The 13,622-nt window shown below is 35.9% G+C and overlaps 3 protein-coding genes and 4 non-coding genes across 8 annotated transcripts; 4 read left to right on the top strand and 3 right to left on the bottom strand.

Moving 5' to 3' along the window:
* Positions 1-10: 10 nt before the first annotated feature.
* C29A12.19 lies at positions 11-224 on the top strand. Its single transcript, NR_069367.1, has one exon. It is a non-coding gene; the product is annotated as an Unclassified non-coding RNA C29A12.19 (non-coding RNA).
* Positions 225-2,118: 1,894 nt separating this feature from the next.
* C29A12.11 lies at positions 2,119-2,236 on the top strand. The gene has a single exon (NR_069366.1). It is a non-coding gene; the product is annotated as an Unclassified non-coding RNA C29A12.11 (non-coding RNA).
* A 2,624-nt stretch (positions 2,237-4,860) lies between these two features.
* C29A12.9 lies at positions 4,861-5,063 on the top strand. Its single transcript, NR_069365.1, has one exon. It is a non-coding gene; the product is annotated as an Unclassified non-coding RNA C29A12.9 (non-coding RNA).
* A 1,230-nt stretch (positions 5,064-6,293) lies between these two features.
* C29A12.15 lies at positions 6,294-6,441 on the bottom strand. The gene has a single exon (NR_069364.1). It is a non-coding gene; the product is annotated as an Unclassified non-coding RNA C29A12.15 (non-coding RNA).
* Positions 6,442-8,287: 1,846 nt separating this feature from the next.
* On the bottom strand, positions 8,288-10,900 carry lig-1 (DNA ligase 1; the record flags this gene model as incomplete). 2 transcript variants are annotated; one of them, NM_171537.6, is made up of 5 exons in its annotated part: positions 8,288-8,655; positions 8,707-10,069; positions 10,116-10,540; positions 10,587-10,794; positions 10,841-10,893. In NM_171537.6, 5 exons carry the CDS (start codon positions 10,891-10,893, stop codon positions 8,383-8,385), a joined length of 2,322 nt encoding a protein of 773 aa, NP_741625.2. In that variant the 3' UTR covers positions 8,288-8,382. The 2 variants fall into 2 exon arrangements, with proteins under 2 accessions (NP_741625.2, NP_741626.2); NM_171538.6 differs by having other exon boundaries at positions 8,289-8,655; positions 10,181-10,540; positions 10,841-10,900.
* Positions 10,901-11,518: 618 nt separating this feature from the next.
* C29A12.1 (uncharacterized protein) lies at positions 11,519-12,667 on the top strand. The gene is made up of 5 exons (NM_073364.4): positions 11,519-11,835; positions 11,881-12,005; positions 12,050-12,246; positions 12,293-12,456; positions 12,503-12,667. Exons 1-5 carry the CDS (start codon positions 11,617-11,619, stop codon positions 12,560-12,562), a joined length of 765 nt encoding a protein of 254 aa, NP_505765.1. The 5' UTR covers positions 11,519-11,616; the 3' UTR covers positions 12,563-12,667.
* On the bottom strand, positions 12,662-12,943 carry C29A12.22 (Transposase; the record flags this gene model as incomplete). The annotated part of the gene is made up of 2 exons (NM_001269332.1): positions 12,662-12,778; positions 12,890-12,943. 2 exons carry the CDS (start codon positions 12,941-12,943, stop codon positions 12,662-12,664), a joined length of 171 nt encoding a protein of 56 aa, NP_001256261.1.
* Between the last annotated feature and the right edge of the window lie 679 nt (positions 12,944-13,622).

Here is a 13,622-nt window from a genome sequence, read left to right as displayed (position 1 = left end):
GATAGGAAGTTTGGTAGAGAAGAGCATGCACCAAAAGGCATACACATTGGGAGTTCCATTAAAAAGCGGAAAAAGAAAAAGGGAGGGGTAGGGGCACAAATCGGAAGATAAAGCCAGCATGGCAGGCGGCAAAGAAGAGTCATGAATAATTAATATTTACAATTGGAATATTTGAAACTACTTAGACTGAATTGGAATTCATAGATTTTTAGGTTTTTTGCAGGGGAAGAAAATCTCTGAAATCCTGTAAACCCTACTAGAAGAACATCGGAAAAAGTAGAGAAGAGTCGGGATTTAGAGAAAATGAAAAAAGGGAAAAAGGAGTGGGAGGCGCCAATTTGAATGGACGTTTTGGGAATGGGGATAGAGAAAAAGAGGACAGGTACATACTTTTTCAATTGCTCTTTTTTTGGATGAAACGGAAAGAATCGGGAAAGAACTACTTGGTCAAGTTGGAAAAACTAACTCTGATATGTGAAGTGTTTTTGATGTTCATAAATTGGAAAATTACAGTTTTCCTAATTGTTATGTGATGGTTTAAACTTTCTCAGACTATTAGTTCAAATGAATGTTTCTCAAGATGAAGAAAAAAGTTATTTAATTTGTTGAATGTTCTATTAAGAAATTAAAACAATGTATCATAGGAACTTGGGAAAAAGGGTGAGTGTGAACACGAGACAGGAAAGACAGGCATGTTTGTGCTTACAAGGAAGATTTTTAATGGAAGTTGTTTTTATGAACCTTCATAAAATAAATAATTCAAATATTAAAACTAGAGTTATCCTACTTTTTTGTCTGCATTTCAACTTTCCTCTCATTTTTATTCGTATTTTCTCATATTTTCCAACCAGGTATCAAATTCCAAAATGAAGCAAGGCACTACCGATCGGTAGTGGTTTTGTATAACAATTGCAATTGATCCCTCTATAAATAGTAAAATGCTTTCCTTGTCGTGGCAGTGACCTATCATTCATTCATTCACATTTTGAAACAAAGTGAACTTCCTTTTCAAAAAAAGGATGGATGATATTGAGACACGGAATTTTTTCAGAAAGGAAGGATAGTGGAAAAAAGAAAACAATTTGATGTAGACAAAGAAAAGAGAAAATAAAAATAATAATGAGCTATTTTAGCTGAAGTTGAAGCAAGTGAAAACAATTTTTTTTTTCGAGCAACCTGAGAATTTCGAAGGAAATATTTGGTTTGGTGAAAGCAACAAAAAAGCAAAGAAACAGAAAACAAAAGCAGTGTTTTGAAAAAATTAAAGACCAGACTGGTTCAGTAGGTCACACCAGGGAGGTGTTGCAACTAAAAAGTTGTCATAAATTATCTTTGAGACGTTTTCTTATTTTCTGCAGTCTGCAAAATTTTTCAGAGGTAGAGCTGCTTTTTGAACCACTTCTTGTCAAAATGTTTGCAGGAAATTCCCATAAGGCTATCTCTCAACTTTGTATTATGATCACAAACTAAACGATATCGAGACCATGAAAACTTATAAAGAAGTTACTCGATTGGATGAGTGAGAATCTCTAGTAGTGTATTTATGGGAAAACTACAAGTCCATCAAATAAAGAGGCAGAGCTTCCTCATCATTTGCATGAAATGAATGAGGTATGAGAAGAAGACTCTTTGGGTGCTCTTCTCTTATAATTATAATAACTTTTGATGACTTGAATTCTGGAAAACGTTTCCAGCTTTGCTACTTTTTTCTCGTAATCTTGGATACCTCTGAGATTATTACGAAATTCTTTGAGAATAATTAGCTTCGTTTTAGTCTTCAATTGAGGAAGATGGAAACAGCTACGTAGGTTTCTCAAGGCAAAATATCTCATTTTTTCTCTGAGCTTTCAATATTTTTTGTTTATGTTTACTCGTGATAAAGATGCCAGGAAAACATGATTTTTATTTGGAAAGCGACTGTTCTCTCTCTCAATATATTTCAATATTTCAGACTCCTAGAAATCAGATGTTTAAAAATGTCGAAGAAAAGACTGAGGGAATTAAATTTGAACGCAAAAAGACCTCTGTGGTTTCTTCTTTTTTGATTCCATTTTAATCGCATTTTCCGGATGGTTTCTCTGTTTCAGATGTAGAAAACGAAATAAAAAAGGACACACACATATAGGAACAGAAGAGATAAGATTCAAAGAATTGAATGGAATTTAATTTAGCGATGATGTCCCGAGATTTGTCAGCAATTCATGCGTGCTTTGTTATGCTGCTGCTCCAGTAGTAGAGAAACGATGGGCTTCTGTGCAGCAGCTCACACACATACACATAGACGAACTTTTAATCGTTTTGCCGAATCTCTTTTTCGGAACGAATTAGTGAAGATACTCTATAGCTTTAGACGATGAAGTCAACGAGTTTTCTTTCTTCACACATTGACGTGGGTTATTTAGTTTTTAGGCACCTCCCTGTCTAGGGAGAAATAGTTAGAGACTTAGGCATTAAAGGGGTTTTTAGTTTGAGAATTTCAGTGCTTAAAGTTTAATTCTACAAACTTTGCGTATTGTGACTTACAAGTTCCGCTAAATTTAAATCTATTATTTTAATTAAGAACTATAGGACATTGGAATTTTCATTGATACAGTTAATTTCAGGTTTCAAAAACAAAAACGAAAATTGAAAAAGTCTTTCATTTTCCGGCGACTAGGGAAAACAAAATTTTAGAAAGACGCACTTCAAAATTTAAAATGAAAAGAGAAACAGGAAGGAACACAAAACTTTGTTGCAAAAATTATGTTAGAAAGAAAAACGAAATAAAGGAAAATAATTAGAAATAGAGGAAACGAGAATTTATGGAAATGCCTATGTGCACGTTTGTATTTTGAGAGTTAGTGTTTCTTATAGAGATGGCATGAGAAGCTCAGGGTGGCAAAGAAGAGGAGAACGGAAATACAGCAAGATGTAATGTAAATCTAGAAGTTCAATGAGAACATTTAGAACAAGAAAAAAAATGAAAAGAATGTACATAAAGATTATAAGAATTTGATAATGTTGGCAAAAAATGATGTGAAGAAAGAAAGAAGCCTTTGAAAAATCGAAATAATAAATAGTGACAAATTTTTAAAAAAAATTAAATAGAGATACGGACAAATTGAATCAACGTTGTAAGTTGGAAACCAGCAGTCTATATTACTTTTTCTGATAGTCTAATCCTATTTTAAAGTACCACATGCGGTTGAATCATAACTTCGTTAAATGTGTGGGCAGGAGGAGATCACGTTTTTTTTTAATGTTAAAAAACTGCTATTATCATTGAGATAGTGGTTTTGATAGAAGAAAACCTAAAGGGAAATTTTGAATAATTCAAACTATTTTATGCAACAAAAAAATAGTGGAAGACAATTTGAAGAAATGTTATGGAAATCGGTGTAATATATTGACAGTGTGTACAAAAAGTAAGAAGAGAAGTTTATCTTAAAATTAAAGGTGGTGTAGAGTCAAAATTTTTTATTTTTGCTTTAAATGACAGAAAATATTTCCAGATAACCGAATATACCTGTAAAATTTTTTTTTTATTTCTTAATTTTTTATGATTTTTTTAATTTTTCAAAAATCAAAGAAACGGCTGAATAAATTTGAATTCCCGCGCAAATGAGGACGTCATTTTTGATATTTTCGCGTTTTCTGACTAAATTCGTCGGTTTTTCTCGATTTTTTCTTATATATTTAATTTGAAACACCGTTTGTCAATTATTTAAAATAGTTATTTTGAAAAAAATTAATTCATTTACTATATATAAAGCGCTTATTCCGTTTGTCCATAGTTTGTAGTCTATGTAGTCTTTGTAGTCTGCGAAGTTTTAGCTTCTGGAGGGATAGTGAGTTGGGGTTAGTGTAGGGATATAGTCGGCGTACTGTAGTGGTACAATGGTGGTACGGTAGGAGTACTGTATGATTACGGTAGTCTTAGAAAAATTGGTTTTCAGCTCCAGAAGTCGGGGGCCGCGCCGGAGGTGCGGTCCACGGCTGGTAATAAATATTAAATTGCGGATAGACCAATTTCGACATTTCTGGCCATTTCCTTAGGGTTATCAAGTATTTTTTTACGGAAAAGTGGTTAAATAATTGACAAACGGTGTTTAAAATCAAATATAGAAGAAAAAATTGAGAAAAACCGACGAATTTAGTCAGAAAACACGAAAATATCAAAAAATGACGTCACTCATTTGCGCGGGAATTCAAATTTATTCAGCCGTTTCTTTGATTTTTGAAAAATTTAAAAAATCATAAAAAATTGAGAAATTTTTTAAATTTTTTTACAGGTATATTCGGTTATTTGGGTATATTTTCTGTAATTTAAAGCAACAAAAAAATTTGACTCTACTCCACCTTTAAAACTTTCACAAGACAAACATTAAACTTCAAAATTTGGAACGTGTTGTCAACGGTCTTGTGTGAACTTCCTCGACAGAAAAACAATAAGGAAATACGCTGAAATTGTTCATTTTTTGCGTTTTGTGCCATGGCCAGACTGTGAAAAAGTATGCACAAGGGACAAAAGATGGGCGGTTCAGAAAACAACACCTGCTAGATGTCAGCCATTTCGTGTTTTTCTTTACATGTTCTTCTTATTTTCGGGTCATTGATGGGAGTGTATAAAAACTGGCACACATATACACGAAACCACCACCAACCACAAAGAAAACGAAACGGCAACAAAATGCTCGGAAAAACGAGACAAGAAGTAGGAAGAAGGAGCCGCTAATAAATGGGCATTGAATGAGAGCAGTAGTCCCTTTGGGACAAGCAATGGTACTAGATTCATGGAATATGGTGGAAATGACGTGACTTGATTAAAGAAGCATTATGAGCCATCTCTGTGAAACTGGAAAATGTTTTATTCCAAAACTGGCAGATACACCAAAATTCTAGAACTCACGAAAGTTCCTTTTCTAATTCAGGAGATCTGATGCTTCAGCAGAATTCAATTCGGAACTCATGAATAAAAGTAAAAAGTGAAGCAGCAACTTTTTTTGGAAATTTCGGCATCGTTCCGAGTCTCAGGGCAAAATATGCGGAGCAGCCAGCACAAATCCCGGACAAGAAGAGTTTGGTCCCGAGAGAGGTTCTGAAAACTGAAGAAGGAGAATAAGAACAAGAATGGAGTGGTTTCGGGGTGTAAGAAGTCGAGGCAAAAGACTACACACTTGTGACACTTTGATAGAGAGAAAAGTTTAGAAAATTGCCGTTTTTTTTTTGGTTTGATTTGTTTTCAAAGTTCAACAAGAGATGGGTGTCAGAAAAAGTTAAGATAACAGCAAAAGTTGGAAAAAATGATTGCACTTACTTCCCAAGTGACTACACACATTTCAAAAAAAGTTGAAACTGTCTGATTCAGTACACAAATGAACTACTTCTTTTAGTTCGTTGATCACAAGTCAGATAGAATTTGAGTGAACTCTCGCAGTCGAGGTAAAATATTTCAGCATGATAAAATTTACGACTCATCGGAAAATATTGTAGATTACAAGAACTATTCGCCCACGGTAGTTAGAGTAGAATTGAAAAAAAACATTTATGATTTACGGGTGAAATACTTATATCTACCAGCAACTGTTTTGTAATATGCTCTATTGTAAAGAGAGCCCTAGTGTGTTTTCAAAAGCAATTGAAGTTAACTGAATAATTGAACCCCCTAATATTTGTTTGTAGAGCAATGAACTGATTCCAAGTCATTAAAAACATGAAGCAGAAGTTGAGCAGCCCCAATTTGGATCCATCTATTACCGTTAAAGATTGGAAAAAGTTGGGTCAAACTTGGAATTCACCATTTTCTGAAGTAATGATATTTTTGGCCGTTTGGGAAGGCAAAATGTTCCTACCAAATGCCGAGTAAACAGGTGCACTTCCAGTAAAATCTGAAATACATTGTAGGTCTCAAAAAAAAACATTTTGCTAGAAAAGAACAATTGAGATATATCTCCTGAATATAGAAGTCTAAGTTTTCCAAAAATGTCGATCAAGGCTCACTCCGAGCTCTCTTCAACTCGAAACCAAGACATCGGTCTTCATAACAACGAGCACTTATTTAACGACAAGGTTTGCCTCATAAAACTGTCACACAAATATTGAGAAAAAGAGTTAGAACAGAACAGAATATGATGTATAGGAGTGAAATTGGTGGTGGTAGATGGAAAGAAGGGACGAAAATTCAGACAAGACGGGAAGTGGCTTGTTTGATTTCGAATTGGTTGTCGTCCGGCGGTCCTCTTCACAGAGAAGACCTAATCAGGGCCAAATTGTGTGTCGGAGCGCGGGGCGTCGCTTTTCGATTCGTTCATCTTCATGCTTCATCAATTTGGTATATCGAATGTTGTTAGTGAGTCTCTTCCTTCTTTCATCATGTCTATTTGTGTGTGCAAGAAGTTAAAAGAGGGGAAGCGGAGTGAACATGATTACATAAATGTCCTGATGACGTTATGATGGGTAGAAACGTGAAAAGAGCCAAGAAGATGATGAGAGATAATCTGTGATGGTTCAGTTCGTTCTAGAATTTTGGAAATTTCACTTTTTGACCGTATATGTAGGTGGTCTATAAATTATGAGCTTTTGATACTAATTTTCCCTGCTCCAGTACATGCGTAAATCTCCTAATATCAAGGAACGAACAACTCAAAACAGTACACAAAATATGGAAAAACGCGAAAAAAAAACCAAGAAATGGGGGGGGGGGGGGCGGAGTATCGATTTTATTTGTGCCCTGTAATTTTAAATAAAATGTTGAACTGTTACACAGGAGGAAATGACAAATTATTATGCAAAATATACGCGAAGTATGGCAAATGCCAAGGCCTAAAATTTATATTAGGCTCCGCCCATATCTTGGCTCATTTGCATTTTATTTTTTTGTACTTTCTCCATGTTATTTAGTACTTTTCTTCTATACTTACTAATATGCTTACTACAAGTTAAGATAACTGATTATCATTTTCGAGGATAGGCGAAACTTTCCGAATCAATTTTCTCGACTTTCTCGATGAGCCAGAAAACTTTGAACTATCGCCTCTTGGCACTCCAACTCCGTTTGCAAAAAGTGAGAGAATATCCCAGGGGAACGGAAATTTAACCTCGAAAAGAATTCATATTCGAGTTTGAAACAAAAATGTTCTCTTTGCGAAAAAATTTCTCCAACACAATTTATGAGAATTTCCAATCTTGTACTTTTCCATAAATCAACAAAAAGTATGGTGGTGTCTGTGTGTGTTTTTTGTTTTTATTTATGTTGAGACCAAAACTTGCAAAAAAAAAACAAAGGAACGAAAATGAAAACGAAGAAAAAATCTAGGATCGAAACGTCAGAGCATCTCAGGAGAGGTCTCTTTTGTCGTTGCAAACAGAAGCTGAGATGGAGCAAGAGAAAGAGAAGGAGAGACAAACCGAAAAAAAAACAATTACTCGCCTAATTACATGTCTAATTATATTCGTTCGTGTTCTACGGGGAGACAAGGAGTGAGTGAGAATAGGAGTTTGAGAAGGAAAAAAACGATGGTTGGACGTATACAACTCCTAACGCCAACAAAAGATCCAAAACAACTTACTAATCGCTTTTCTCACCAATATATATGAATTTTCCGAACGTGTAGAATGACAGAATTGACAATTCAGTCTATCTTTTATTATAGACTCGCAGCTCAATTAAACTCTTACTCAAAACTACCGTTTCTTATTAGAAATAAGTAATCCTAGACTGGTACTACATAGCCAAAGCATTTGAAGTATATGTAAATGAATTACAGGGAAATTTTGAATGTTTTCCACAAAATTGTGAGAAGGATACCTGTTACGATTCTTTCCCGATACGCTTTTTTGGATAGTAGCGGATTCATGGAATGACGTGACAAATTCACCTAGATTTGTTCAAAGTTTTAATTATTGCTTCAAAGTTTTAATTCTAAATAAACTTTTTGTTTGAAACTTAAGAATATTAATTGAATTGGTTTGAGGCATCAGAATGTCTTATGCTTTCTGCTCTCCCGTATTGAACTGCAAATCGAATTTTGCGGATGCGCACTACGTAAGTCAACGACACAACAGAAGAATGCACGAAGGAGAGAAGATGATTCAGGAGTACACAGACGTGGTAGAATGTAGATATACATTTGTCTTTTTAGTAAAGTTTTACTATGTGTTTGTTTCTAGGTATCTAGGTCAGCGTCTATCTCTTTCCTAAATAGAAGACTCAAAATCCAAAGTTCTGAATAAATCAGTTGAAAGTACAACACATTCGCACACATGAATGAGTTGTTTAAAATGACCGGCCGTGAACAAAAGAAAAAGTCGATGTGAGGTATTTACTTAGAAAATTAGGAAACATAGTACAAAAAGTAAATCATTGAATATGCAGAAATGTATCTCAGTATTAGTTGCTTGGCATTAGTCGGAATCGGAATCAATTGCAACGCGAGACCTCTTCTTTGCTGGCTGTTTCTTATTAGTTGAGGTTTCTTCATCAGACTCGTCAGAATCAGAAGGCAGCTTCTTCTTTCTGATCGGAGATGGAGATTCCACTTTAACGTCTTTTTCATTCTTCTTTGTCGATGATGAAAAGATGCTAGCAACTGGTCCTTTCTTTTTCTCTGCTTCTTTCTTTATTGGTGAACTTTTCACGGGCGATTTGTTAACTGGTGAAGATTTTACAGGCGGTTTCTGGAAATAATATATATAATTAGCGATAATGGTAATTTCAAAAACTAAAACCTTTTCGAATTTTTTCGGGGATACTGATTTAGGAGTCTCTTTCTTGATCTCCTCTTTCACTGGATTTTCTTTAGAACTTCCTTCAGATACATTGGTCATGTTCAACTCCTCCTCTTCATCTTCTTTTTCTTCAAATTCGTCATCCTCATCAACTGCATCCGCCTTTTCGATCTTCTGGTTGGCAAAAGCTTCTTGGTTTTTGTACATTTCAAGAACTTGCTCCGAAGATGTTGCATCGTCGGAATTTTTATCGTCCCGAATACGCAGGAAACGAGGAAATCTCAAAGAGATTCCTTTTCCATCATCCGTCAATCCACTTGCAGCTTTGTGACGCGGAGATATAGTAATATCGGCACATTTGACTTCGAAAACAAGATACGGAGAAAAAGTGTCATCTGGTTTAAGAGTGTGATCAAATTGATAATAAGAAGGAGATTTGTCAATTTTCTTGTCTTGTAGGATCTTGTATTGCTCGGCCAAATCTTCATCAGTGAAACCAGTTCCAATCTTGCATACACTTTCGTACTCTTCTGTAGTAGGATTGTAACATCCGAGAAGATATCCTCCATACACTCCAGTTCTCTTTCCAACTCCAGAATAAGCACCCATGACGACAAGATCCAACGTATCTCCTACTCCATCAACGTAATCTTTCTTCATTTTCAACCAGCTGTGGGAACGTCTTGAAATCTCATAAGTAGCTTCAGTGTCGAGAGTTTTGATCATGAGTCCTTCGCATTTATTTTGAACGGCTTCATCGAAGAAAGAGTTGATTTCATCAGTATCATTTGTATCTACGGAAGTTGCAAAATAGAAGCTTCCATCAATCTTTTTGAAGTTTGTTCGAAGAAGTTCTCTTCTTTTTCGGAGTGGTTTTCTCACGAGAGGCTCCCCATTGAAGTAGAGAAGATCGAAAAGAAAAACTACAACCTTGACTCCGTTATCATCAGTTGCATTTTTCCTTTTACGAGTCGACAAAACTTGGAACGGAAGAATTAAGCCAGCCTCATCGATAGCTACAACTTCAGCATCGACAATAAATGAAGTTACCCCATCCCCGATGCAGGATGAAATTTTTTCGATAATATCGGGGTACTTGGTAGTGTTGTTCTCTTGGTTTCGACTGTAGATGAAAATTTGCCCGTCTTCTCGTTTATGAATCTGGCCGCGTTCTCCGTCATATTTCCATTCACAGGTCATTGTCTGATTTCTGAATCGTCGCATAATTTCATCAATTCCCTTTGTAGGGTGAGCCAGCATAGGTTTCAGTGGAATTCCGGGTGAAAGTTTACATTTTTCGACAAGAGCTTCCACACCTTCAGTCAGTGCAACTTCGATCAGACGATTGTAGTTAGGGCATTCGCTGAAAATTAATTAGATGAATAATTTAATAAAGAAACAATTATTACCAATAGGCGGTCTTTACTCGCTTAACATTTGCATCTTTCAGAGAATCGAGTTTGTCACCACGAACCTTTTGATCAGTTATTTTCGAAAGAGTGAATGCATGTCCAAGTGCTGATAGAACACTTTGTTCACCGAGACCGATTCTCATTTTGCCGGCGAGCATTCGGACGAGGAATCGAGCCTCAATTCCTTGACATGCAATGAGGAGTGCACTAATGGCATCAACTTTCTTGTTCATAGCTGAAGTGCCACTGAGCTTTGCAATTTCGGTTAACTTGTTGAAAACAGTTGGAACAGTTAATGCTTTTGGAACAGCAAGCATTTTCTGATTGGATCTTGACTGTTGTGCGACAGTCCCAAGATCTCCTTTCGCGCGAAGATCTTCTTTAATTTTTCCCTCTGTACGTCCGGTCGCTTTAGCAACAGCCTTAAATTTTCTTTATAATTTAATATAGATTCAGTGGAATGCAAACCTTGATCAGCGAATTTTCAGCAACTCCAAGCTCGAGCCCTTCATACGATGGCCCGAGCTGATTAACTGACATGTACACGCACGCTGTTAAATCGTCGGGTGAAAAGTCCAGAACTTTGGTGAAAAATTGAGCCAATTCATCCACTTTCTTTTTTCCCGATAACTCTTCGATTTTCTCAAGGGTGAGAGCAAACTCCTTGTAAGGGACTCTGAAAATTTAGAAATAAAAAACAGTATGTTCCACAAAAAACTTACTTTGAACCCTTTGCCCATTCAACAGCGGCTTTGCCAGCTTTTGAGAAAAACATCTGAAACGATGAAGATGTGAAATTTACATTATTCGAGAAGAAAAGGTTTCGAAGATGAATAATTAATACGTGAAGGGATACAACGTAAAATACTTGGCAGTGTGCAAAATCAAGAGAATATCGAGCAAGTATTAAAAATAAAGTTGTATTAATCGAACCAGAAAACGATACATTTTGAACGGCGCGCGCACCAGATGCATTAGAGCACGATTGCGCGCACATGAGAGAGTGTGGAGACTAAGAGACATAGACAGTTAAAAACCGGCAAATCGTAAATGCTTCTTTCCTTGTGATTAAAGTCGACGTTATTAAAAATAGAAAAATGGGACATTGAAAATACCATCGTCTATTTGCTTTTTAAAAGATAGTGAGAGACCTATAATTAATAAAAAAAAGAATATTTAGACAACACATTTGAACCTACCAAAAGAAAAGTTCATTGCTACCGTACTCCAATGCCTGCACATCAAAAATACCGACTTTCAGCACGTCGCGGAAAATAACGGCATTCAGTTTCTTTCACGTGTTTTCAGCTCGACCATTCGGTGTAATTTGTGCAAACACCGTCACGCGCAAATGCAGACATTTTTGCACGCGCTGCGGTGAAATTCCTCTTGGCGAATTCAAATATTTTTTCCCGCCTTTTTTGAAAATTTTCGAGGCGTTAGTCGAGCTGAATACACGTGTCTTTCATCGATGTTCATTTTCTAACACTGTTTCAGAATGTCCCTGTCACAGAAAAAGGACCTTCTCGATGAACTACATAATGAGGCTGCAAAATGGTTGGCAGTCCTTCTCGATTTGTGTAAAAATGTAAAGGCGCCAGAGAACCAGCGAAACCTAGTCGCCTGGGCACAGAAGTGGATGGATGGGGCCGGAACACTCACTGACGAGCTTGAAGATTTTTCCATACGTGTTCACGTGGCAGAAACTGTGTCGGAGGTATAGACGAGAATGTGTTTAACAAACATTTGTTTCCTTTTTCAGATCAATCCTGCCGACAATGCTCCAGTTATGGAATGCCTTGTTGATGTCGTCAATGCAATAAATTCCATCACACAAAATATGTACAAAATTGTCAATAACGACCAGAACAAGCGATTGTTCATCGCGTAAGTTCAAAAAGTAAATAATTGGATTAAAAATATCATTTCAGAAAGTCAAATGCTCAAAGAAAGCATGCAAAGTTATTGAATGAGAAGGAAATTGTTATGAGACGACTGGAGCAATTGAAGAAAGAGCAGCTGAAGAAAACAATGGAATCCGAAAAAAAACTGAGAGATCTTCAAGCTGAAAATATCCGGCGAGATTTTCAAGAGCAGGCTCGTTCACAAGCTATGAGAGATCACGAAGGTATGAATTTCAGGTTGATTGATTTAATATTTATAAACTGTTTCAGTTTACCTTGCTTATGCGGAAGCCATTAATTCTGTAAACGTTACACCTCATTTCGAACATTTTGAGACCCCTGCGGAAGACATTTCTACACCCTTTGAATCGCCCAATCTTCCGAGAAAACGTCGCTCTCGCAGCCTTGGCCGGAAAGTTTTGGGATCTGTCAAGGTATAAAAATGGATTCCGATTTATTTTCATTCCTATTTAATTTTAGAAAACAATCCGCAGAAGCGTATCAGCTATTCACGACTACATCGATCATCATCACAAATAAGACGCCTAAATTTATTTCTTACAGATGATAACTCTATATTGTTCATTTCATAGCTTTTATATAAGTCGTTTTTCATGTACCATAAATATATTCACAATATCAATTCACATATTTATCAGTTTCCTGAACGAGAGCCCTGAACAATATGGCGATTATCAATCCGAGCACTAAACTGACAATCTCGCGTGGTCTATCTTTCACTGATACACTTCGACTCTGGAAAGTGGTTTGTATTAAACTGGACAAGGCATAATAAAAAAAAAGCTTTTATTCACAATATTTGAAATTGTAAGCAATAACTAGACCGACGTCTAGAAATGGACTTACGTTGTTGTAAATTGAAGAAAAGTCCTGACGGCATTTGTCTTTAGGTGTTTGCATTTTTATTTTGAATCGAAATGTTTATTTATGAAAAGTTGAATAGCAACAGAGATGGCGAGATCGAATATGTGCCAAGTTTGATGATGTACCAAGTATCAACCAACTAGCCTAGTCGATTCATAGTTGTTTTCGTTATCTCCAATCTTTATGACGTTTCGGTCGGAAGGAGTCCTTTTTACCACAGTTACTTGTGAAATACCTTTTTTTTAAATTTTAGCTCAAATTCGGCACTTTTCCTAACTACTTGGTTATGTTGTCTCTTCTATTCTCCCTGACTTTATTTTTATTTTATAAAAAGTTTGCTTTTAAACTGATCTTTAGTGAACCAATTTGCTTTAAATTTTCTGTGTGCATATCGGCTAGTAACAATAGACAAGGAGTTCGACAAATAATTGATTGTCTTTCTATGCTCAATATGCTCAAAACTTTTTGAATAGTGAATGGCTGATTTTTGAATCCAATAAATTAAAATTAAAAATTAAAAAAAAAATGCATTTTCACATTCTTAAAATATACAATTTCTTGAAAATATACCAAAAGTTTACAAAACTTGTCCGACACTTGGGCAAAACTTGGGCAAAAGTTAGCAAGAAGTTGGCAAGACTTGGTTTCGGCTACTCTTAAATTTGGTCCGAGATAGATCTCTTGCCAAACTCATTGCCCAAGTGTAAAACGGCAC

The sequence above is a fragment of the Caenorhabditis elegans genome, chromosome V (assembly GCF_000002985.6).
Source record: "Caenorhabditis elegans chromosome V".
NCBI classification, from domain to species: domain Eukaryota; kingdom Metazoa; phylum Nematoda; class Chromadorea; order Rhabditida; family Rhabditidae; genus Caenorhabditis; species Caenorhabditis elegans.
Note: the sequence above shows the minus strand (reverse complement) of the source record. Positions and strands in the feature narration are given on the sequence as shown.

Excerpts from the sequence above, each read along its gene's own strand:
- C29A12.1 (NM_073364.4), top strand. The coding sequence starts at position 11,617 with ATGTCCCTGTCACAGAAAAAGGACCTTCTCGATGAACTACATAATGAG. Across the intron at positions 12,006-12,049 it reads AACAAGCGATTGTTCATCGC|AAAGTCAAATGCTCAAAGAA; the intron begins GTAAGTTCAAAA and ends ATATCATTTCAG. Across the intron at positions 12,247-12,292 it reads AGCTATGAGAGATCACGAAG|TTTACCTTGCTTATGCGGAA; the intron begins GTATGAATTTCA and ends AAACTGTTTCAG.